This window comes from Cornus florida, unplaced genomic scaffold (assembly GCF_030987335.1).
Source record: "Cornus florida cultivar Cherokee Brave unplaced genomic scaffold, ASM3098733v1 CherokeeBrave_3.0.0_Hap2_Chr07, whole genome shotgun sequence".
Lineage (NCBI taxonomy): Eukaryota > Viridiplantae > Streptophyta > Magnoliopsida > Cornales > Cornaceae > Cornus > Cornus florida.
The window spans coordinates 8,915,968-8,940,706 of NW_026775577.1; the positions used below are offsets into that span (position 1 = coordinate 8,915,968).

General features: G+C 33.7%; 4 protein-coding genes across 5 annotated transcripts in view; 1 reads left to right on the forward strand and 3 right to left on the reverse strand.

The window, feature by feature from the left end:
• Positions 1-23,790, forward strand: part of LOC132316043 (uncharacterized) — an 88,268-nt gene extending 64,478 nt beyond the window's left edge. Inside the window, exons 2-8 of one of the 2 annotated variants that reach the window (XM_059814538.1) lie at positions 16,855-16,975; positions 17,589-17,708; positions 17,803-18,501; positions 20,206-20,352; positions 20,832-20,929; positions 21,514-21,724; positions 23,454-23,790. In XM_059814538.1, the coding sequence (XP_059670521.1) occupies positions 16,927-16,975; positions 17,589-17,708; positions 17,803-18,501; positions 20,206-20,352; positions 20,832-20,929; positions 21,514-21,724; positions 23,454-23,539 (1,410 nt within the window). In that variant the 5' untranslated portion in view covers positions 16,855-16,926 and the 3' untranslated portion in view covers positions 23,540-23,790. Of the gene's footprint in view, positions 1-16,780; positions 16,976-17,588; positions 17,709-17,802; positions 18,502-20,205; positions 20,353-20,831; positions 20,930-21,513; positions 21,725-23,453 lie in introns of those variants that run through there. The other variant, XM_059814537.1, reaches the window with a different exon arrangement.
• Positions 72-1,262, reverse strand: LOC132316211 (protein ALP1-like). The gene is made up of 2 exons (XM_059814717.1): positions 530-1,262; positions 72-448 (listed from the first exon to the last, which is right to left on the reverse strand). Exons 1-2 carry the CDS (start codon positions 1,260-1,262, stop codon positions 72-74), a joined length of 1,110 nt encoding a protein of 369 aa, XP_059670700.1.
• LOC132316212 (uncharacterized) lies at positions 1,764-2,597 on the reverse strand. The gene is made up of 2 exons (XM_059814718.1): positions 2,214-2,597; positions 1,764-2,126 (listed from the first exon to the last, which is right to left on the reverse strand). The coding sequence occupies exons 1-2, from the start codon at positions 2,595-2,597 to the stop codon at positions 1,764-1,766; spliced, it is 747 nt and encodes a 248-aa protein (XP_059670701.1).
• LOC132316213 (protein ALP1-like) lies at positions 6,093-7,187 on the reverse strand. Its single transcript, XM_059814719.1, has 2 exons — positions 6,611-7,187; positions 6,093-6,529 (listed from the first exon to the last, which is right to left on the reverse strand). The coding sequence occupies exons 1-2, from the start codon at positions 7,185-7,187 to the stop codon at positions 6,093-6,095; spliced, it is 1,014 nt and encodes a 337-aa protein (XP_059670702.1).
• Positions 23,791-24,739: the final 949 nt, after the last annotated feature.

Genomic DNA, 24,739 nt, shown 5'->3' on the forward strand with positions numbered 1-24,739 from the left:
GATCAAGAGTGCTAAAGACAATTCCAAATTCGATCAGCAATAGTATTACGCAACTGATCCATTTCTCGAAGCTAAGCCGAAGGTACATGCTCAACAATCTCATCATCTTCACCATCACTTTGAGGAGGATCGTTACCATCAAATAAATCATTAGGCTGATGCTGATTTGTGATGAAATTGTGTAATGTGCAACAAGCCATTACAATCAATACTTGTGTTGAAAACTTATAAGGAGACATTGCCCTCAAAATAGCGAATCTCATGTTCAACAACCCAAAGCTTCGCTCAATTATAGTTCTTAAAGATGAATGCCTATGATTGAACACTTCCTCCCGACCACGAGGTTGTCTAGTCCTACGGTATTCCTGAAAGTGGTAAGTATGACATCGAAATGGGGCCAAATAATCAGGCATGTTGGCATATCCTAAGTCCACTAAATAATACGTACCTGCCATGTTTAGAATACATAAAGATATATACAGTATGATAAACAAACCATATATTAAGTGAATTTGTAAGATAATATTACCTACTGGGGGAGCTGGAAAGTTCATTGCCTCATTCTCAATACACTCCTTTAGGATTCTCGAATCATTAGCGGAGCCTTCCCACCCAGCTAGCACATTTGTGAACCTCATGTCAAAGTCACATACAGCCATTACATTTTGTGTGGTGTAACCCTTTCTACCACGAAATGGAAGTTGTGTACTTGCTGGCAGAGTTGCAGGAATGTGGGTTCCATCTATAGCTTCCACGCAATTCTTGAAGTAAGGGAAAAACCTAGAAGACTCTCTAATCTTATTCGGAATCACAGAAAAATCAGGAGGGGCAATGATATGGGTGCCCAACTGACATACTGCATGTAACATAGCATCGAAGTGTCTGGAAATGGTTTCAGTGGAGTGTTGAAATCTCTCAGCTACAACACGATTCCTTTGATTATGAGATAAAGTGAGCAAAAAGATTGCCACTTGTTCATAAACAGTTAAAAATTTAGAATCTTTCAGCCCTATACCTTTCAGGGTACTAAACAATGTTCTAAAATCTTCATGGTACATCCTAAAATTTTCATAACATCTTTCTCTGTGGCCGTTTAAAATCTCCATAACATACGTTTCCCCTTTTAAAATGGAATCATTACAACGCCTCTTTTGATAGAAGTTCTGCTCTTCTAAAAGAGTAGCAAATATTAAGACACTCTCATTGTCCTCCTCATCGTCATAAAATTGAATTATTCTTCTTATATGGTTCCACATATCCATTGCCCTATTTAAAGATTTAATATAAGCAAAGCATTTAAGTTAATAAGCAAAACAATTAAATAATAAACAAAACATTTAAATAATAAACAAAGCATTTGAGTTAATAAGCTTAACATTTAAGTAATAAATAAAATATTTAAGTTAATAAGCAAAACATTTAACTTAATAAGAAAAACATTTAAATAATAGCCGTACAGTCATCCAAGAAATAAAAATATTTAGTTATTACAGTCATCCAAATGTGAGATAGTAATAAGTTAAACAAACAACAAAACAAAATCATCCATAAAGAAAGACTCAAACATTCAGTGCCCAACCAATTTTTATCTCCTCAGAAGAATTGAGAAAAACTTTCTGCCACTTCTCAGAATCATGTAACAACTTCGATACCTTAGCGAATTAGGCCATCTCAATTCCAGGTATTTTTTGTAAAAAGAGCATGCAGGCTTCAAACATTTCATCATCTTTATCCTTTTTAGAGGGAGAGAGAACTTCATCATCTCATTTCTCACATGAAGATACACGAGTAGAAGTAGAAGATGCTTTAATTGTTTTCTCTATTGCAGCTTCCATTCTCTCAGTTCTCCTCACAGAATTCTCATCCATGCCTGACAAGAGTGCAGCCATACTGGGAGATAAACTATCTCCTTTAGCTTTCTTACCTTTACGTAAAGTTGGGGGACTGACGTGATAACCCTCTTCCTCATCATCGTCATCATTGGGAGTGGGCAAAATGATTGCGGGGGGTGCTGTATTGGAGGGGTGGGCATGCATTCCTGTTGCATATGTGTCCCCAAATATAGTCGACATCTTGTCAAAATGCTTATATCCATGTCTACGAAACTTATTTGCACCCTTAATAACCTACAAATTTTGTTACAATATTAACCTCATAACAAATAATATACGATATTTTATTATTTATTTAGGACTAATAATTAAATTACTAACCTTGCTCAACCTGCCCCATCTCTCTTCCTCAACTATAACCATGCCCGTCTCATGATTATATCCCACGCCAGTCTCCGATAACATTTTCTTAAACTCGATATAAATTGTCCTCAATTGGTTAAACTTATTCCGAAGTTGGGTTTTGTCAAATTTTCTCCCTATTTGAACCTTCATTTCTTTTACCATAGTAGTCCAACCTTTTGGATTAAATGTTGTGTCAGTACGATTGACAGCCCTAACTTGTTCCTCCATAATATTACAGAATTTTTCAGTAAGTGAGTCATCCCATAACAATTTTCCATCTTTCGTAACTTCAGCCACCCCTTCTTCTTCAATTGTCAGATATTCACCACATTGTTCCAAATTTTTAACATTGATATCCATCTAACAGATTAATAACAACACTAACAACAAAAATAATATATATTACTTCAATAACTCATACTATTACTTCAATAACTCAAAGCCCTATAAGTTCAAGCATCTCATGAGTTAAAAGTAATTCAATTGGGGATGCAACTTGAGAAAAATGAAGAGAAAAATAGATCTCTAGCAGCAATTGAAGCATCTCATGAGTTAAAAGTAAAACAATTGGGGACGGAACTTGAGAAAGAGTGTACCAAACTGGCTAATGTATAGCTAAAATTACAAGGTATTTCTTATTTTTTATGATCTAGTTGTGGACATATACATATTCTCATCTTGAGTTTCTGGTCTGATATTCTATTTTTGTTCCTAGAGGAACAGAAGTTGAATGGATCTTTTCAGGAGAAGTTGAACTCACTAAAAGTGGATAATAATAAATTAAGTTCTTACTTGGTTTCTTATCTTCTCAGAGTGATGGCTAGTTTGGCCTTTTGACAACTAATTAGTTAAAGTTAGCCAGAATTTTTCATTTTTATTCTGATATCCGGGGATAAAATATCAACAATGTAGTTATTTTATATTATGCGATTGTGATAGTCGTGACCATGTCTCAATCCTCATTACCTATCAAAGGGGAAGGGGAAAAAAAAAAAAAAAAAAAAAAAGAAGACTAATGGACCCAATTTGGGAAGAAGCCAGATAACTATGGCTTCTATTTTTAGAGCTTTCCATATTTCAAAAACTCAATAATTAAACCCAACGCAAAATTGTTTAAATAGGGTTAACTCAATACTTTCACTCTGCCCTAAAAGAACTTGAATTATCATAATGGATCCCATGTGTCAAGTATTTTATTAGTCAAAATGTGATAACAACTAGCTTTTGCTAAACTGGGACATGGGGTGTTAATATACTTTTTGTACTATGTACATAAATAAAATAGAAAGATGAAAAGTCAGAGCTTCGTTTTTCATAAGAATGAGAGAGAGGGGCCTGATCTTTTAATTATATCCATAAATCAGCATTGGGTTATTGATTGGTATAATGGTAAAATTTTGAGCTGCGATGCTAGAGAACTCAGATTCGCGTACAAAGGCAAAAGGGTTTACTCAAATTCAAATTCCTTCAGGAAAGAGTTACAGATACGATCTGCATATTTGTAGTCTTAGATGGCATCACTGGCATAGTTTTGGGAATTTAGGGTGTGTGTAAAACATGAACTTCTCGCATTATATATCCGTCAATATGCATTTAAATAATAGCATTATAGTTTTTTTTTTTAAAATTTATAAATTTTAAATTATGGGCTTTTAAACATCCGTATTTATTTAAGTGTTTAGAATTGGTCTTTGGCTGAGGGCATTGACAGTGAAATTAGCCTGAGTATTCTCTTTTTTGTCTCTTTCTCTCTCTAAAATTATATCTCACCATCTACATTCCCCAATTTTGTCTCTAACTTGGAGGGACCCTCGTGCTTTATTGAACTTAGATTTATTTGTTTGTGCAAAATATGCATCTCAAACTAAATGTGGAGACCAAATCAAGTCTTGCCAGGCAGATTTTGAAGCATTTCTAATATGGGTCTTTGAGTTTATCTCTGATTAACTGAGGTAAAAGGCTCTTCCCTTGTTAACTGTCTATGTTTGTCCTGTTTTTTCATTATCTGAGCTCTATTTATATTGTTTGTAAAAGACTAGAAGTGAACACCAACTGTCTATGGATTAACCAGATAGAGATAGAAAAGGGAAATCAAGTTCTTTTGGTGTCAGAATGAAGGATTTTCCTTCTTGTTTCGGTGAAAGTGGGGTTCAAGTTGCTGATTTCTTGTCTAGTACCAGTAGAACTGCTCAGAATTTAGTTTCTTGTGTCTATCAATGTCGATTACGCGGCAGGCCATGCTTGATTACAGTGTCATGGAGTAAGAATTTGATGCGTCAAGGATTTAATGTGGGGATTGATGATAACACCAATCAATGCCTCTGTAAGGTTGATATAAAACCTTAGTTGTTCTCTAAGTAGAAAGGATCAAAAAGTTTAGAAGCAGATTCTAGTAAAATTAATATTTTTTGGGACCTTTCCTCGGCTAAATTCGGATCTGGGCCTGAGCCATTGGAGGGATTCTACCTGGGGATTGTATTCGAGTGACGAATGATTCTCCTTTTGGTTAGAGATTTTGATCATCGATTGAAGAGCATACATAGGCAGACTTCAAAAACCCACAATACATACAGATATACATACAGATATATACGACCATACTTCCAACGCTAATCATACGATTAAGAGTCAAAAGTTTGGAAAAGATAAAATAAGAGAGAGAGGCATGCACCTGGTTAGAGATCGTAGAACAAATCGGCTGAATACAGTAGTGGAACCGCTGTCGCCAAGACTCGCTCAAAATCGCCAGACCAAACGAGGAAACGCAAACCCTAGGATTATTGCAACTTTTTCATTTTATACGTCAAACAATTGTTGCATCCACTACAGTTAAGGGCCCGTTTGGCATACGCTTTGTTTTTGGCGTTTTGTTTTTAGCTAAAACAGAAAGAGTGTTTTTGTTGTAGGAGTGTTTTGGAAAAAATTAGGAAGCTCGTTTGGGAACGATGTTTTGCTGTGGAAATGTCGAAAACAAAAACATGCAAAACATGTTTGGTAAGTCATGCGTTTCAAAATTTTTGAAAACAAAGCATGTTTGGTCAGTCCAACTGTTGTCAAAAAAAAAAATAAAACAGAAACAAAAAAACATGTTTGGTTATCCTTGTTTTTAATTTGTTTTTATAAATTTTATGTATATTTATAAATAGTTATCATATTTTTAATAGATATGGAGAAATTTGAACCCACAAACATATATATATATATATATATACATATATATATATATATAATTTTTCAATAACCTATTTACAAGTTGTTTACAATAACCCACTTCAATTTTATTATCATTATACCTGTATAGTCCAACACAACATTAAAAATAAAAACATTTCTAGTCACATTTTACTATACTGCATGAGAGCCAAAATTTGTAAAAAAAATTAGCAATAACCTATTTACAAGTTCTTTGCAATAACCTGCTTCAATTTTGTTATCATGTTACCTGTATAGTCTAACACAACATTAAAATAAAAACAAACCCAATTGAAAGCATAATTGAAATAGAGTATATACCATTTACAAGTCTTTAAATATTCAACCAACAAATTAAACAAGTTTAAGTTGTACATAAAATGTTTGGAACGAAGCATTAACAATACATAGTTGTCAGTAAAAATTGATAAGAAGTTCATAAAGTGAATGACAATAGCAACGACACATCATCTTCATAACAACACATGTGGCCTTTAAGAGAGCATCAACACACTTCATATCTGCAATAATAGCATTTAAGTTGAATTATATATCTGCAAAAATGATTTATATTACATATATATATTACAAGCTTACAATAGCAACAAATATATGACCTATAAAAGAAAAAATATACCATCACTTTCAGAAGGATCAAGAGTGCTAAAGACAATTCCAAATTTGATCAGCAATAATATTACGCAACTGATCCATTTCTCGAAGCTGAGCCGAAGGCACATGCTCAACAATCTCATCATCTTCACTATCACTTTGAGGAGGATTGTTACCATCAAATAAATCATTAGGCTGATGCTGATTTGTGATGAAATTGTGTAATGTGCAACAACCCATTACAATTAATACTTGTGTTGAAAACTTATAAGGAGACATTGCCCTCAAAATAGCGAATCTCATCTTCAACAACCCAAAGCATCGCTCAATTATAGTTCTCAAAGATGAATGCCTATGATTGAACACTTCCTCCTGACCACGAGGTTGTCTAGTCCTACGGTATTCCTGAAAGTGGTAAGTATGACCTCGAAATGGGGCCAAATAACCAGGCTTGTTGGCATATCCTGAGTCCACCAAATAATACTTACCTACCATGTTTAGAACACATAAAGATATATACAGTATAATAAACTAACCATATATTAAGTGAATTTGTTAGATAATATTACCTACTGGTGGAGCTGGAAAGTTCATTGCCTCATTCTCAATACATTTCTTTAGGATTCTCGAATCATTAGCGGAGCCTTCCCACCCAGCTAACACATATGTGAACCTCATGTCAAAGTCACATACAACCATTACATTTTGTGTGGTGTAACCTTTTCTACCACGAAATGGAAGTTGTGTACTTACTGGCAGAGTTGCAGGAATGTGGGTTCCATCTATAGCTTCCACGCAATTCTTGAAGTAAAGGAAAAACCTAGAAGACTCTCTAATCTTATTCGGAATCACAGAAAAATCAGGAGGGGCAATGATATGGGTGCCCAACTGACATACTGCATGTAACACAGCATCGAAGTGTCTAGAAATGGTTTCAGTGGAGTGTTGAAATCTCTCAGCTACAACACGATTCCTATGATTATGAGATAAAGTGAGCAAAAAGATTGCCACTTGTTCATAAACAGTTAAAAATTTAGAATCTTTCAGCCCTATACCTTTCAGGGTACTACACAATGTTCTAAAAACTTCAGGGTACATCCTAAAATTTTCATAACATCTTTCTCTATGGCTGTTCAAAATCTCCATAACATACGTTTCCCCTTGTAAAATGGAATCCCTATAACGCCTCTTTTGATAAAAGTTCTGCTCTTCTAAAAGAGTAGCAAATATTAAGACACTCTCATTGTCCTCCTCATCGTCATAAAATTGAATTATTCTTCTTATATGGTTTCACATATCCATTGCCCTATTTAAAGATTTAATAAAAGCAAAACATTTAAGTTAATAAGCAAAACAATTAAATAATAAACAAAACATTTAAATAATAAACAAAGCATTTGATTTAATAAGCTTAACATTTAAGTAATAAATAAAATATTTAAATTAATAAGCAAAACATTTAACTTAATAAGAAAAACATTTAAATAATAGCGGTACAGTCATCCAAGAAATAAAAATATTTAGTTATTATAGTCATCCAAATGTGAGATAGTAATAAGTTAAACAAACAACAAAACAAAATCATCCATAAAGAAAGACTCAAACATTCAGTGCCCAACCAATTCTTATCTCCTCAGGAGAACTGAGAAAAACTTTCTGCCACTTCTCAGAATCATGTAACAACTTCGATACCTTAGCGAATTGGGCCATCTCAATTCCAGGTATTTTTTGTAAAAGGAGCATGTAGGCTTCAAACATTTCATCATCTTTATCCTTTTTAGAGGGAGAGAGAACTTCATCATCTCCTTTCTCACATAAAGATACACGAGTAGAAGTAGAAGATGCTTTAATTGTTTTCTCTATTGCAGCTTTCATTCTCTCAGTTCTCCTCGCAGAATTCTCATCCATACCTGACAAGAGTGCAGCCATAACAAGAGTGCAGCCATACTGGGAGATAAACTATCTCTTTTGGCTTTCTTACCTTTACGTAAAGGTGGGGGACTAACGTGATAACCCTCTTCCTCATCATCGTCATCATTGGGAGTGGGCAAAATGATTGCGGGGGGTGCTGTATTGGAGGGGTGGGCATGCATTCCTGTTGCATATGTGTCCCCAAATATAGTCGATATCTTGTCAAAGTGCTTATATCCATGTGTACGAAACTTATTTGCACCCTTAATAACCTACAAATTTTGTTACAATATTAACCTCATAACAAATAATATACGATATTTTATTATTTATTTAGGACTAATAATTAAATTACTAACCTTGCTCAACCTGCCCCATCTCTCTTCCTCAACTATAACCATGCCCGTCTCATGGTTATATCCCACGCCAGTCTCCGATAACAATTTCTTAAACTCGATATAAATTGTCCTCAATTGGTTAAACTTATTCCGAAGTTGGGTTTGTCAAATTTTCTCCCTATTTGAACCTTCATTTCTTTTACCATAGTAGTCCAACCTTTTGGATTAAATGTTGTGTCAGTACGATTGACAACCCTAACTTGTTCCTCCATAATATTACAGAATTTTTCAGTAAGTGAGTCATCCCATAACAATTTTCCATCTTTCGTAACTTCAGCCACCCCTTCTTCTTCAATTGTCAGATATTCACCACATTGTTCCAAATTTTTAACATTGATATCCATCTAACAGATTAATAACAACACTAACAACAAAAATAATATATATTACTTCAATAACTCATACTATTACTTAAATAACTCAAAGCCCTATAAGTTCAAGCTTCTCATGAGTTAAAAGTAATTCAATTGGGGATGAAACTTGAGAAAAATGGAAGAGAAAAATAGATCTCTAGCAGGAATTGAAGCATCTCATGAGTTAAAAGTAAAACAATTGGGGATGGAACTTGAGAAAGAGTGTACCAAACTGGCTAATGTACAGCTAAAATTACAAGGTATTTCCAATTTTTTATGATCTAGTTGTGGACATATACATATTCTCATCTTGAGTTTCTGGTCTGATATTCTATTTTTGTTCCTAAAGGAACAGAAGTTGAATGGATCTTTTCAGGAGAAGTTGAACTCACTAAAAGTGGATAATAATAAATTAAGTTCTTATTTGGTTTCTTATCTTCTCAGAGTAATGGCTAGTTTGGCCTTTTGACAACTGATTAGTTAAAGTTAGCCAGAAGTTTTCATTTTTATTCTGATATCCGGGGATAAAATATCAACAATGTAGTTATTTTATATTATGCGATTGTGATAACCTTGACCATGTCTCAATCCTCATTACCTATCAAAAGGGAAGGAAAAAAAAAAAAGACTAATGGACCCAATTTGGGAAGAAGCCAGATAACTATGACTTCTATTTTTAGAGCTTTCCATATTTCAAAAACTCAATAATTAAACCCAACGCAAAATTGTTTAAATATGGTTAACTAAATACTTTCACTCCGCCCTAAAAGAACTTGAATCATCATAATGGATCCCATGTGTCAAGTATTTTATTAGTTAAAATGTGATAACAACTAGCTTTTGCTAAACTGGGACATGGGGTGTTAATATACTTTTTTGTACTATGTACATAAATAAAATAGAAAGATGAAAAGTCAGAGCTTCGTTTTTCATAAGAATGAGAGAGAGGGGCCTGATCTTTTAATCATATCCATAAAGCAGCATTGGGTTATTGATTGGTATAATGGTAAAATTTTGAGTTGCGATGCTAGAGAACTCAGATTCGCGTACAAAGGCAAAAGGGTTTACTCAACTTCAAATTCCTTCAGGAAAGAGTTTACAGATACGATCTGCATATTTGTAGTCTTAGATGGCATCACTGGCATAGTTTTGGGAATTTAGGGTGTGTGTAAAACTTGAACTTCTCGCATTATATATCCGTCAATATGCATTTAAATAATAGCATTATAGTTTTTTTTTTTTTTTTTAAATTTATAAATTTTAAATTATGGGCTTTTAAACATCCGTATTTATTTAAGTATTTAGAGTTGGTCTTTGGCTGAGGGCATTGACAGTGAAATTAACCTGAGTATTATCCTTTTTGTCTCTTTCTCTCTCTAAAATTATATTTCACCATCTACATTCCCCAATTTTGTCTCTAACTTGGATGGACCCTCGTGGTTTACTGAACTTAGATTTATTTGTTTGTGCAAAATATGTATCTCAAACTAAATGTGGAGACCAAATCAAGTCTTGTCAGGCAGATTTTGAAGCATTTCTGATATGGGTCTTTGAGTTTATCTTTGATTAACTGAGGTATGTGGCTCTTCCTTTGTTAACTCTCTATGTTTGTCCTGTTTTCTCATTATCTGAGCTCTATTTATATTGTTTGTAGAAGACTAGAAATGAACACCAACTGTCTGTGGATTAACCGGATAGAGAAATAGAAAAGGGAAATCAAGTTATTTTGGTGTCAAAATGAAGGATTTTCCTTCTTGTTTCGGTGAAAGTGGGGTTCAAGTTGCTGATTTCTCATCTAGTACCAGTAGAACTGCTCAGAATTTAGTTTCTTGTGTCTATCAATGTCGATTATGCGGCAGGTCACGCTTGATTATAGTGTCATGGAGTAAGAATTTGATAGGTCAAGGCTTTAGTGTGGGGATTGATGATAACACCAATCAATGCCTCTGTAAGGTTAATATAAAACCTTGGTTGTTCTCTAAGAAGAAAGGATCAAAAAGTTTAGAAGCAGATTCTAGTAAAATTGATATTTTTTGGGACCTTTCTTCGGCTAAATTCGAATCTGGGCCTAAGCCATTGGAAAAGATAAAATAAAAGGGAGAGGAATGCACCTGGTTAGAGATCGTAGAACAGATCGGCTGAAAACAGTAGTGGAACCGTGGTCGCGAAGACTTTCCCAGAATCGCCAGACCAAACGAGCAAACGCAAACCCTAGGATTATTGCAACTTTTTCGTTTTATACGTCAAACAATTGTTGCATCCGCTACAGTTAAATGATGTTTTTTTGCTTCTCCCGCTACAATAATTGTTACCCCAAATAGGCCCAAAACAACAAAAAAACACCAATTTGGTGTTTCATATTTTGGGCCCAAATTTTAAAATGTTTTACAACTGTTTGAAACACAACAAACCCAACCAAACATGTTTTAGGCTTGAAAGAGGTTACTGCAGCAAGCCTAAAACAAAACAAAACACTTGCCAAACAGGCCCTAAATGATGATTTTTTGCTTTTCCCGCTACAGTGATTGTTACCCCAAATAGGCTCAAAACAACAAAAAACACCAATTTGGTGTTTCATATTTTGGGCCCAAATTTTAAAATGTTTTACAACTGTTTGAAACACAACAAACCCAACCAAACATGTTTTGGACTTGAAAGAGGTTAATGGAGCAAGCCTAAAACAAAACAAAACACTTGCCAAACAGGCCCTAATTATTTAGCATGGATTCTTTTAAAGAAAATTATGAAAAATTATTTTTTTTATGGTTTGAATAACATGAAACATTATTATAAGTTTATAAAGCATTCTCAATAGATTAAAATTTTCTTCTTTTTTTTGTAAGCAAATTTTAGAAAAAAAATATATTTTGATGGCAAAAATTAAAAAGAAAAAAAATATTTAGAGTGACTTTGAACTCAAGAATAGATAAATAGTAACTAAACTTAAAAAATTATAAAACCATTTAAAGTTTAATCTTTTAAATATCCTCCTGTCACAACCTCACCATACTCCACCACAACCACCAGCTCATTCTCATTGGCAAGCAATAGTGGTAATCCTCAACCAATAGGTTATATTGTGAGACAATAGTAGACTATACGGACTATAATTTTGTAAAATGTACATAAATGGGCTTGCCAATAAGGAAGCCCAAAAGATATGAGTGGGGAAAGAGAGAAGTCCACCAAAGGAGTTGGATCAAAATAACAAGGGAAAATTACATATAAATGGAGTTAAAGTTCCATATTTACTTAGAGGCTGAGTCAAAGTTCTATATTTCTCTAAAAGGGATTGCTGAGGTGGCACATGGTTTTTTACTGTTTAGAAATTGTGATGCCTAAAATACCCTTCCGCGAAGGTACTACTTTTTCTTCAAAGGTACTACTTTTTTGAACTGAAGGTACTACTTTTTGGCGTCCAGGTACCATGTTTTTTAAACACTCGCGAAGGTACTACTTTTTCTCCGAAGGTACTACTTTTTTGAATTGAAGGTACTACTTTTTTGAACTGAAGATACTATTTTTTTATTAGGGAAGGGCATTTTAGGCACCACAATTTTTTAAACAGTAAAAAATCATGTGCCACCTCAGCAATCCATTTTAGAGAAATATGGAACTTTGACTCAGTCTCTAAGTAAATATGAAACTTTGACTCCATTTATATGTAATTTTCCCAAATAACAAAGCCCGATGATACCTTTTTGTGAAGTTGAGGAATGAAGGTATCTGACATACCAAGCCCGTAGTGCTCTAGATTCAATTCCAACCCACAGGTTATATAGTTTACATTTTGAATACGGAAACCCTATATATATATATATATATATATATATATATATATATATATTATACACACACACATCTATGTGTGTGATATTAACTAGTGATTATTATTATTTATATTAGATAGTGATTTATACCATTGGGTTACTTATAAATAATCCAAATTAATTTAACTTTTCATGAATACCGTAGTCCAATAGTTAGTTGCTTCTGGGCAAGGGCGGAGCCAAGAATTTGGTTCAGGAACATGTTAACACTGATAAAATAATTTTTTTCTAAACAAGCCGAAAATATAATAGCGCAACAACATTACATTAGAATAAGTGAATAAAAAGAGAAAAAAGAAAAGAAAAAAAGAAGGTTATTGCAGATAAAGTATGCATAAGTGCAAGAAAAAAGAAATTTTTAAGAAGAAAATAAAATAAAAAGGAAAAAATATGAGAGGATTTTGAAAAAGAATTTTGAGAGAAGATGACAAAAAGAAATTTGAAAAATGAAAAAGAAAAGGATAAAGAATTAAAGACGTTTTTAGAAATAGATAATTTTTGAGGAGATAATTTATAAATTTTATGACAGTATTTTATAAATATTTATAAATTATATGTTTAAAATAAAATAAAATATAGTGGATTCAAGGAAAAAAAATTATTTTATTAATTTTAGAGAGTGATTTTATTAATTTTTACAAATTTATGCATAATAAAAAAAAATAATAAAAATAAAAAAATTTAGTGGACCAGCATGGGGCAAGGGAGCACATGCTGGCTCCGCCCCTCTTTCTAGTAACCCATTTCAAACTTTTGCACTTTACTAATTTCTAATCTAAGCCACGAAAAAATATAAAATAATAATAATTTCTTTTCAAATCGAAATTTCAGTCCTAATTGAAAATTCGGGTTCAAAAATGTCAAAAGCTACTCAAGTTAGGGCCTGTTTGGAGGCCCATATCTGTTATTGTTTTCAAGTTTTGGTTTCATTTTTAGGCCAATATCATGTTTGGAGTGGGTTGATGTGGTATTGAACATTGTAAAAATATTATGAGATTTGGGCCAAAACCCATATCAAAGAATTGGTGATATTGAGTGATATGGTTTACTGTAGCGGCCATACCAACCCAAACTAAAACCATATCAACCCTCATTTAACTGTAGCGGTGATATCAAGTATAAAAAATCGCATATCAGAACCGAGCCATTTTTCATCGTCATTTTCTCTCTCATCGCGCAGCTCCTTTGGAGGCGATTTCATGGGCGATTGTTCTTCGTTTTCGTTACACCTTCGTTCTTAGGCTACAGATCAATCAATCCTCCTATACTTGGTTTTCAGCTCATTTGTCTCTCTGTTATGTATTTGTGTGACCCGAATCTGAAACCCTAGATTGTTCTTCATATTCATTTTCTCTCTCATCGCGCAGCTCCTTTGGAGGCGATTTCTGAAGCCGATTGTTCTTCGTTTTCGTTACACCTTCATTGCTAGGCTACAGATCGATCAATCCTCCCGTACTTGGTTTTCAGCTCAATCGTCTCTCTGTTAAATGGAGTGTGACCCGAATCTAAAACCCTAGAGTTCTTCGCAACCATAGATCGACGCTTCTTCTCTGGAAATTTCTGTTGGTCATACATTCTGTGTATCGATTTCGTTAAGGGCGATTCTTTCAAGTGCTCTTTCTTTCTCTCTCTCTATATATATATATACAGTAACAAAATTCCAGATTTAGTTCCATAACTATAGTTCCACAATTCCATATTCTTTCAATAGCAAATACAGTAGCATAATCCAGATTTAGATATAGTTTTATTCTCTGCAAAGTGATGAATAATTCTGTGTATATAGAAATGGGAGTGCATAATTTCATAACTCAATTTTAATTTTATAGCTAAAAAGTAAAGCCTATTTCAGCAACTTATGAAAATTTATAAAGTATCATTCAAACCAATTATTTGAAAATTTAGCCTTTGTTAGTAACTGAGATCATATGACATGTTTAGAAATATAAATTGTCTGATTCAATTAAATTAATAAATTAGAAATAAGCATGAGATTAAAAATAAAATACCTAACTTTATGTCATACAATCCCTATCCGGCCTTATTATATTGTAATTAGATGTGAGATTTTTGTATCCTCATATTTTATGCAATTACCAGGCACAATAAAATGTGAGATTATAAGTTGCATTACCTTGAATCTGATACGTTGAGAGAGTTTTAAGATTTGAAATCATATACTTTGACAGATGTAATATAATAATTCTTGTCTGTGTAATTTGAAGGTAGAAAATTTAAGAACAATGTAGGTTTGGATCGTGATTACTGTATGTTGTTCACGTGTTTGGTTTTTCATGAGGTCATTTGCACTCCAAATTTGCAACATAGCCTGAAAAAAGGTTAGATATATCTTGCTTAGTACTGTTAAATTACTTCATTTCTACCATGTATTATTTTGTTTATCTCTAATGTAGTTCATGTGTTTGGTTTTGCATGAGGTTATTTATACTCCAAATTTGCAACTTAGTCTGAAAAAATGTTAGATGTATCTTGTGGTTGTTGGAATAGTTTAAGAGCAAAATAGGCAATTTTACTTGGATTTGTGGATTAATTTTGTGGGCGGTGTCCCTTATAAAATTGATTGAATGAATTTTGTGAGCGGTGTCCCTTGTTGAAATAATTTTGTGGACGTTGTCCCTTGTGTTTATTATGATAGGTTCAATTTTGAAAATGTCTATTTTTAAGGAGAAACCATGCCGGATTTTCGAAAAAAAAAAAAAAAAAAAGGAATTTAAACTTTGATTCCAAAAAGGCATGTGGTTGATTTTTTAAACTTGAAATGGATTTTTGAAATATATAACAGTAGAAAAATGTGAAAAATATAATTGTGAAACATATAACAATTTTTCAAGCTTAGTAAAATGCAGCTGTTTTGTGGTGGAGTTGAAGGACATGGTAATAAGTTATGGGCAGTGGCACCGGTGGGATTTATAGGAAGCATTCTCCAGTTGTTGCAACTCCAGGAAGCTGGTGATCTCTAACTTAAGCAAATGGAGGCTTATGCAAGTATAAAGAAGTGTGTGTACATTTTACGGAATGAATTTTAGTGATTTCTAGATGTAGGTGTGTACATTTTATGTAAGTATAATGAAATGTATATATACACACATATTAATTTTAAGGAATGTCTAGCTCCCTATACGTGCAAGTATATATGTGAATGGTGCAACAACAATTTATTAAGTTTGTGATGTACCAAAAAAACTTGTCATTTCATGTCTAGCTTCCTTGATTGCTTGCTTCTAATAATATTCCTATTTATCATTTCTAATTATGGTTGGAGATTGTATGAAATATTCAGAAGTTGCTTATCAAAATAAATACTCAGAAAAAGGAGAAATGGTCTCAAGAGTTAATAATAAAAATATTAACACTTTGAATGATCTCCAACACAAAATTTTAAACTAATCTCAGTGAAGTAAACCCATTCACAAGCTTCAATGTCCACGAAGCCTCAACTCCTGACCAATTCAAGAAGATCAACGTTTTGGCTTTACTTTTTGTTAGTTTCAACTACAAGGATCTCTCTCTATCATTCATAATGAATTTAAATAATATAAATATATATATATATATGAAATAAAACAAAGTTAAATGGAGCGCAAACCAAAAGAAAAAGATAAATAGAGTGCAAAGATCTGCTCTCATTGAAAGATTATTACAAAGTTAGATTTGTACTTTGGTTGCCACTAATCATGTCTATGCCTCATAAACATCCCACATGATCTTATTTATACATGTAAACTTATTCATAATTTTTTTTCCCAACTCTTTAATGCAAAATATTTTTAGTTTAACAAATTATGTTAAATCATAAAGAAAATGGATTATTACATGTAAACTTATAATTGTATTCATATATATAATTATTTAAAACAAAAACAAAACAGACTTTACCAAACATGTATTCTATTATTGATTCAGAATTTTTGAAAACAAAACAAACTTCCCAAACGTGTTTTGTTTTCGAATTCTTTAAAATGCATAACATTGCCAAACGTATTTTCATGTTTTTGATATACAATTAACAAAAACAAAACACTCGTTATCAAACATGGATCCGATTTCTATTAAAAACATACCAATACCAAAACGATTGTTTTCATATCATACCAAATCATAACATATAACGTTATCGCGATCCAAACAGGCCTTAAGTTTTGAACCTCTAACCCGCCCGAATCGCAGCCCACCCATAGAACAAACCCAATTTCTACTCGACTTCAAGCCCTACTGTTTCGTTTATGTTCCCGTCTCTCTGTGTGCAACCTGCATTCCAAAGTATATACATACATACACGTATATGCAGGCATAAAGAGAGAGAGAGAGAGAGAGAGAGAGGAAGGGGTTGGGAAAGAGGATTGAGCAAAACCCTAGCTTCTCTGGCCGATCAATGACTGGTCATCGGCGCGAAACTTTGGCATCTTCTCGGCTCTTCTCTGGTAAGCTCTCTCGCCTCTCTCTCCCTCCCTCCCTATCTCCCCGAGAGGGCCGAAACCCTAGCTCTCATTTTTCTGAACTTCAGGAATTTTGATTCTATAGCTTTTTAATGCACGAAACTTATATTACTAGATGAACCTCAATTTGGATTTCCATGTAGAATAAGCTTCAATCTCAGCAATGCTCAGTGGCATTCTATGAACTACTTCATAAAATTTCCAGACTTTAGCTTCATGGTCCTAGTATGGAATCTCACGCGGTATATTTCATAATAGTCCATGATGTTAAACTCACAAATTAATGGATTATGGCTCTCAGGAATTTGTTTGTCAGATGTCAAGCCAATTTTATAACTCCAGACACATTTATGACATATTTTAAAGATTATCTTCCATCCTAAAGAACAAAAATTAAAAATCTTAGGAGGAACATCCTCGTAAATTAGTAAATTGTCTTGTTAATTTCCAAGGTTCAGTATTTGTTTATCTGCAAGACACTTAAATTGATATTGCTTTGCTCTTTTCCCCTAATTTTTACTTCATTACTTGTTCTGGTGTAGTTCTCTTTGAAGTTTACTGAAGTTTCTGCCTTTTAATGTGTTTTTGTTGTTCCCAGAGGAAAATATTAAACTAAAAGAAAAAAAGAAAAGGAACAGATCTTCAGGGCAGAAGAGAAGAAACAAGGAAAAGGGGGAAGAGATTGAAGCCACTGAACTCAATCAGTTCAATGTCAATGGTGAAAATATATTTGACCGACTAATTGTGTGTTTAAAGGAATTTAATTTATGGGTTATTTCTTATGCTAATTGGGTAACTTTTATGGCTTTTAGCTTTTAAATCAGATGAAGCAATGGAAGAAAAGAAGAACAATTTGTTGCGGGTTAAGAAAAGAAAAAATTCAAAGATAAATGAAGTTGAAATCTCTGAAGTTGATGAGCTCCACAATGAAGTGGAAGATGGTTTCGATGAAGAGATAGGAGTAGATGCAGCTGGAGAAAAGAGAAAGAGCAAATTGAGGAAAAAGAAAAGAAAAAATGCAAAGATAAATGAAGTTGAAATCTCTGAAGTTGATGAGCTCCAAAATGAAGTGGAAGATGGTTTCGATGAAGAGATAGGAGTAGATGCAGCTGGAGAAAAGAGAAAGAGCAAATTGAGGAAAAAGAAAAGAAAAAATGCAAAGATAAATGAAGTTGAAATATCTGAAGTTGATGAGCTCCACAATGAAGTGGAAGATGGTTTCGATGAAGAGAAAGGAGTAGATGCAGCTGGAGAAAAGAGAAAGAGCAAATTGAGGAAAAAGAAAAGAAAAAATGCAAAGATAAATGAAGTTGAAATCTCTGAAGTTGATGAGCTCCACAATGAAGTGGAAGATGGTTTCGATGAAGAGATGGGAGTAGATGCAGCTGGAGAAAAGAGAAAGAGCAAATTGAGGAAAAAGAAAAGAAAAAATGAGAAGATAAAGAAATCAGACATTGTCAAAGCCAAGGATCTCTATGATGAAATTGAAGATGGCTATGACGAACAAAATGGTAAGATTGGAAGTTTATGGTCTTATTCTTTTTCTTCTTATATACCTCAGAAACAAGGAGTTCCATAAAAAAGGTTTTAGAGTGTGAAAATCTTGATGTAGGAAGTTCTACAGCTTATTGTGCAACAGGTCTGTTCTTTTCTCCTATTCTGCTTTTTGTTATTTTGAATTTCTATGGTGGTGTTTCTCTTTGTTTTTGCAATGCATGCATACAAAGTGCAAAGTGTAAAATGAGAAGGCCATATAGCGTTTTCTTTCTTAGAAGTTGAATAGGGTAAAATTGTCAAGGCCAAAATTAGGCTTGTGGCTGGAACTTTTGAAAAGCAGCAATGTCGCATCTGTTTGGGCTATCTGTAGCATTAATAGTTTATTGGCAGTTGGTTCCGTGGTAACTGGTGTTTTTACAAAAATGTCCTATTGACTGGTTTTGCTGGCCAAGGAAGCAGACAATGCAGAGACTTCATTAACCTTATTCTTTTAGATGGAGTAATATATTTGGGCACGGTCGATAGGGTATACCACATCCTGGCATCTTCACTGTAATTTTTTTTTTTTTTTTTTTTGTGGGTTAGGTAAGTACTCACACACACATTTCACAAATTTCCCACTACAGGGCTTGAACCCCTCACCTACCCTTTGAGGGAGGAGAGGTTATACCATTGGGCTAGTGGTCCATTGGTACCATTCAGAAACGTTGCTTAGGAACTAAGAATTATTTTATAGCAAAGAGTAAGATTGCTGGAATTAGAACATGGGGGCATTAACTTAGTATGGTGTTCCTTTGTTTAATTGTTTCCATCTTGGTAGCGGCTGAGGTGATATTTAACCTTCTTATCATTCATAGAGATGCAGGATCTACCTAAAAGAAAAAGAAAGAAAAATAAGAAATCATGTATTTAATGAGTATTAATAATGATTGAATTGTCTGTTCTTCCAAATGGCTGAATATTTATTAAACTGTTTCTTTTTCTTCCCCCTTTTTTGTCTTGGTATTTTGTGTTTTTTTGTCTTAAATTTAGTTATATCGAATTATCAATCTTAGACAATTGTGTTGATCCTTTTTAGTTATAGGCTTATAGCACATTCCTGCAGTTATAGGCTTATAGCACATTCCTGCAGGTATAGGCAAAGTCTTCAAGAATTCATTTAAATGCATAGGAAGCTACATAATACAAAGGGAGTTGCATAAATATTAAACTTGTCAAGGTTTAATTTTAATAGAGATATCAAACTTGTCAGGGTTCCCTAAGTTCACTATCCCAGTAACATCCATTTGTGTACTGCCTTATGGCATTTAAATTTGTTTCTTCATGCGTGCCCAATTATTTTGTATGGTCTGAGAGGATGGGGTTTAGAACTTTAGGTTGTTAATTTTACTCAAAAAGTGTCAATTTTATAGTCAAGTACAATTCATCCCAGACTTTCTTTTTTAGCATTCAGCATTAAGCTAATTATGTTTCATCTCAGATGACAGGTGGGAGCCGGCCAATCTGAGTTTCAAGATTGGAGTGAAAGTACTGAGCAAGCCAAAGAGGCTGATAGTAAAATAAATGCTATATCTTGTAACAAATAATGTGTCTTCATATGAGTTGCAGAAGTGCTTAGTATTATGCTGCCAAGCCTGCCATTGTAATATCAGTGGTATAGCGTCTTGTTTTTGTTATCCTGCAGTATTATGTCATTGAAATACATTCTTTTGCTGTAGGTAACTTAGAGAAAGCTTGTAAAGTTACAAAGGGCCATCTATCCTCAAAGGAAGATGGAAAGTTACTGGATAAGAGAGGAGAAACTGAACAAGATGAGGTTTATCATATATCTTCAGGGGATGAGGACTGCTCTAGAGGAATGAAAAGTATGAATTGTTGCTTTTAAAATGCACTTGTTTCACCTTTGGTAATTATATGTTTTAAACAGCTCACGATTTTTTGGCATCAAATACGTTCAACAGCCAGACAAATAAGATAAGTCTAAACTTAGTGTGTCGTAACTCTTGCTCTAAAACCTTTCTTCTGAGTTACTTGGGGTCAATTTGATTCAAAAACCTGTTTTATCATCCTTCTCCATCTCGTTTTATTACAATATAGGTGATTTGTTTATTTTTCCCATCTAGATTTAACTATTTAAGACCTCTTCAAGGTGTCTTCAATAAAACTACCTTCTTATAATTTGAGGCTTTTTAAGCTGATCAACATGCACAATTACATTCTTTTCTTCTGAATTTGTATTGGCGTTTTTCCTTCACTTCCATTAATTGATAAAATACTAAATGGTTTAGTTTCCTAAATATTCATTTCCTGCATAAGAACATAATGAGCGTTTCTTGACTTATAGAATGGACTATGGAATACTATCAAAGTAGACCAGGGTTGAAGATATTGCAACAAAGGATTGATGACTTTATAACTGATCATGAAGAACAAGAAGAGAAGGTATTTCCCCTCTCCCCCTCATGCACCTATCTGTCGATATTGTCATTGATAATTTCTGACACAAGCACATCAATGAATCTCATTATGTTTGCGCTTTTTATTTTCGGTTGATGGAGGGTAGTGTGTCTTGTGGAGCTTCTATTACATATAGATTTCTTTTTTCATGTGCATAAATATGTTATCTTTTGATTTAGGATGTGAAAAATGTTTTTAAGTATTTAATGTATGCCATTGAGGTTTTAAATTTTTTTTTTTCTTTACCCCTTGGCTATGCCATTGAGTTTCTTTCATGAATTCATGTCTTCTGAAATTTTGGCACATGTAGAAGTACACTGGTGGAAGTTTGTCCTGCGTAGTTGTTTATTATTATAATATATATATATATATATATATATATATATATACTATTTTTTTTCTGTCAGTAATATGTAATCAATCAATATTTAGGTAGATTGATTTATCCAGTTTATAGTGTTTTATCGATTCTATTTATTTGTATGTTGCCATAGAATTTTGACATCCTATTTAAGTTAATTTTGGCATCTAGTCCCAACTGTTCTATCATTCAATTTGTGTGGTGTCAGGCAAGGAAAGAAAGAGAAGAACTTGCTGCAGAAGACGGATGGACTGTTGTTGCACATCACAAGGGTAGGAAAAAGACAACAGATTCTGAAAGTGGGATTACTGTGGGTTCAGTTGCCCCTGCTGCTGTTCTGGATAAAATGGCTAAAAAGAAAACTAAAGAAGTTGGTTTAGATTTCTACAGATTTCAGAAAAGGGAGGCCCAGAGGAATGGTATGCTAATCTTGTTAAGTAATTTTGTTTTTACTATTACTTTTCTACAATTGTTAGCGCATATGTTGGTAGTACAGTTAGAAGATGTTGAAATAAAAAACTTAGAACGCAGTTCCAGATCACTTCCCATCTTTTTCTTTCCGTAACTTGATTTATAAATTTACATTATGATATATCTGATAAATCCCACATCTGAGACATGTATGCAAATCCATGTGTCACAGCTTATTGTACATTTGGTTTCTAGACCTATTTCAGCATATGATGAATTTGCACACATGTAAGTTATGTACCTATCAGAGTTCCTTGCAGTGGTTTGTTGGAGTCCGGATCCATGATAAGTTGGTGTTTGAATAGGAGTTTCTTTGCAGTCTAATGTGTTAAGCAAACTCATTTTGGTAGGCTAATTTTAGAAGTACACATCTTTTTTTCATGATATCGTTGCCACAAATTGTTTCAGTACTTTTCAATAGGGAAAGACTAAGCATAGCATAATGATTTACAAAGAGAAGTATGTTTCCCACATTGAGTGGGGTGATCCCTCCCAAGATATTCCTGTTCTGATATTGACAAATGGAATATCAAAGGTGGTGTCCAGAGCCAGAGCCTCTGTTTTAGGAATGGTTATTAAACTTCCAATCCGGATCTTATGATCCTGTGGGTGAGTAAGGTGGGTTTGCTTGTTTTTGGTGTCTGCAAGCCCAGTCCTTTGATTCATTCTACGACTTTGAGTATATTGTCAAAAAAGAAAAAGTTCGGCCCCGTTTACACGCCAATTAAACATGGGAGAGGATTAAAGCAAGCTTACATTGCCAATGCGTATGTCCAATAGCGGCCAACCGCATCAAAAACTCCTCGGCAAGAGGTTGAGCTTTCAATCAAATAATAGGATCTGACAAATTATCTTATGTAACAAAGAAGGTGGACAAAATTGCTTATGAGTTCAAACCCCATCTCTCTCTCTCTAAAGCTCAATAATTATGCTTCAATTTTTTATTTATTCTCTCTCTCTCTCTCTCTCTCTCTCTATGATATAGGCTCTCTTAGAGTATAGTTGGACAGGTAGCGTATTATTTTTTTTCCCCTTTATATGTCAAAAGATTTTCAGATAATGTATGTCACAGGATGATGATTTATGAAGTTTTTATTCAATATTTAAATCTAATATTGACTTGCTCATAGTTAGTTTGATATAAATACAACATTTTACTTATATATATAAATGCAACATTTTTTTATACTAATAATTTGTTTCTCCCTAAGGAATAATGGGCCAAAATCATTAGGGCGTGTTTGGAGATTTATGCATTCAGAATGCTCGTCTTATTTCTTCTATATTTTTTAATTTTAGGTTTTCTCATATGTCTTTTTTAAGAATTATTTAATGCACAAATACTTTTTAGTATATCTTTCTCATGTCTTAGATTCTTACGATTCTTTATCCGATTCCACAATCCGATCTTGAGGACTCAAATCGATCCAACATAGGATCTGGATTTTAATAATGTTGGTTTTATGGTGCTGTACAATTTTTAAAAATGGACTCCTAGGAAGTACGAACATGCCTTATAAATGCATCTTTAATTATTCATTAGGTTTCCTATGTCACATTTGCTGTCAATTTTATCAATGTTTAATTAATAATCCAAGAGAAATATATGTGGGTTATATATTTGTATATTGCTCTTTTCAGCCATTATTATATGATCTTGCAATTTATTTGTTTCAGAGATTATGATGCTGCAAAGCAAATTCGAGCAGGATAAGAAACGGATTCAACAACTGAGAGCTGCAAGGAAGTTTCGGCCCTACTGAATGCTTTACAGACTGAAATATCCCATTTGTTATATCAATTGTTACTATTTGAAAAGTAAACGGCTCATTGCGGTAACAATCTTTGATCTTTTTTCCCCTTTGTGAAGAGATGAGCAAAATCAGAAGCCAGCAATGGTAATTTATTGTTACTCATGCGAACAATTTGAGCTGAATTATTGAATGATGTACCTCTTAATTTTTGAATTACAGAGTATTAATTAGCTCAGTATGGTTTCTTTATTTTTGAATTATTATTTGTTTTAGCTCAATATGGTTGGTTGTATGAAAGCAACTAGTTTATATTCAAATCTAATAGAGGTGATAACTGATAAGTTGGCAAGGATGAGTTCCTGTTTATAAACAACAATCTGTACAAAAAATGTCTCGCGTGCTTTTCAATAATCTGTGCCTGACACTTTATCATACTCGAAACCTGTCTCGATCATGAGCTGAATGAAGAATTGACCGAAACGTCTTAAGGAATGGTGACGGAGACGCTGAGCAGCTGAATGATTTTTGTATCAGGTTCTTTATGGTGGCCAGAGACGAAGAATACGGTTCTCTTAGCAGAGAGAGAGAGGTGGTGAATGGTTGATGCAAATGGTACATTTTTGTAGGGACCAAATTGTCACCTATGGGCAACATAATTTCCTGGTAGATGCTATTTGAAATATTGTTGAGGCAACATGCAAATGGTGGTGTATTCCACATTAGAAGGCACAAACTTTGTTGTCAGCCAAGTGGTTGTGTGGTGCGTGTTGGTGCTCTTCTAATGGGAGCCACTTCAGGACAAGCGCCCGTGGTGTGTGTGTGTGGGTGCGCGTGCTGCTATGTCTGTTGGTAGTACTACCATTTTGATGCTGCTTGTACAAATGTTTGAGGTGGTGAATCAGTTCACGCACCTAGAAGGTCCAAGTCAAAACATGTGGAGATCAGGCATCTAAAATTGCTTTTGATTGTAATATGTGGTGATCGATGGTTAGGGTAAAGGAAAAAAACATGTATGATTATGAATCTGATTTTCGTTTTGTGATGGAACAAAAAAGGAAAATGATTACGAGACGTTCTATTATTTTAGAGCAATAATAGAGTTTCTGAAAGATGCATCATTCGGCATTCTGAGACTCCTTTTACGCATCATTCATTCGGCATTCTGAGACTCCTTTTACGCATCATTCATTCGGCATTCTCCCATATTCG

What these genes read in the sequence shown, in the direction of transcription:
- LOC132316211 (XM_059814717.1), bottom strand. Translation starts at nt 1,262, where the DNA reads ATGGATATGTGGAACCATATAAGAAGAATAATTCAATTTTATGACGAT. An exon ending in CTTTCCAGCTCCCCCAGTAG is followed by an intron (nt 449 to 529) that starts GTAATATTATCT and finishes TAAACATGGCAG; the next exon opens with GTACGTATTATTTAGTGGAC.
- LOC132316212 (XM_059814718.1), bottom strand. Translation starts at nt 2,597, where the DNA reads ATGGATATCAATGTTAAAAATTTGGAACAATGTGGTGAATATCTGACA. An exon ending in GATGGGGCAGGTTGAGCAAG is followed by an intron (nt 2,127 to 2,213) that starts GTTAGTAATTTA and finishes CAAAATTTGTAG; the next exon opens with GTTATTAAGGGTGCAAATAA.
- LOC132316213 (XM_059814719.1), bottom strand. Translation starts at nt 7,187, where the DNA reads ATGGAGATTTTGAACAGCCATAGAGAAAGATGTTATGAAAATTTTAGG. An exon ending in CTTTCCAGCTCCACCAGTAG is followed by an intron (nt 6,530 to 6,610) that starts GTAATATTATCT and finishes TAAACATGGTAG; the next exon opens with GTAAGTATTATTTGGTGGAC.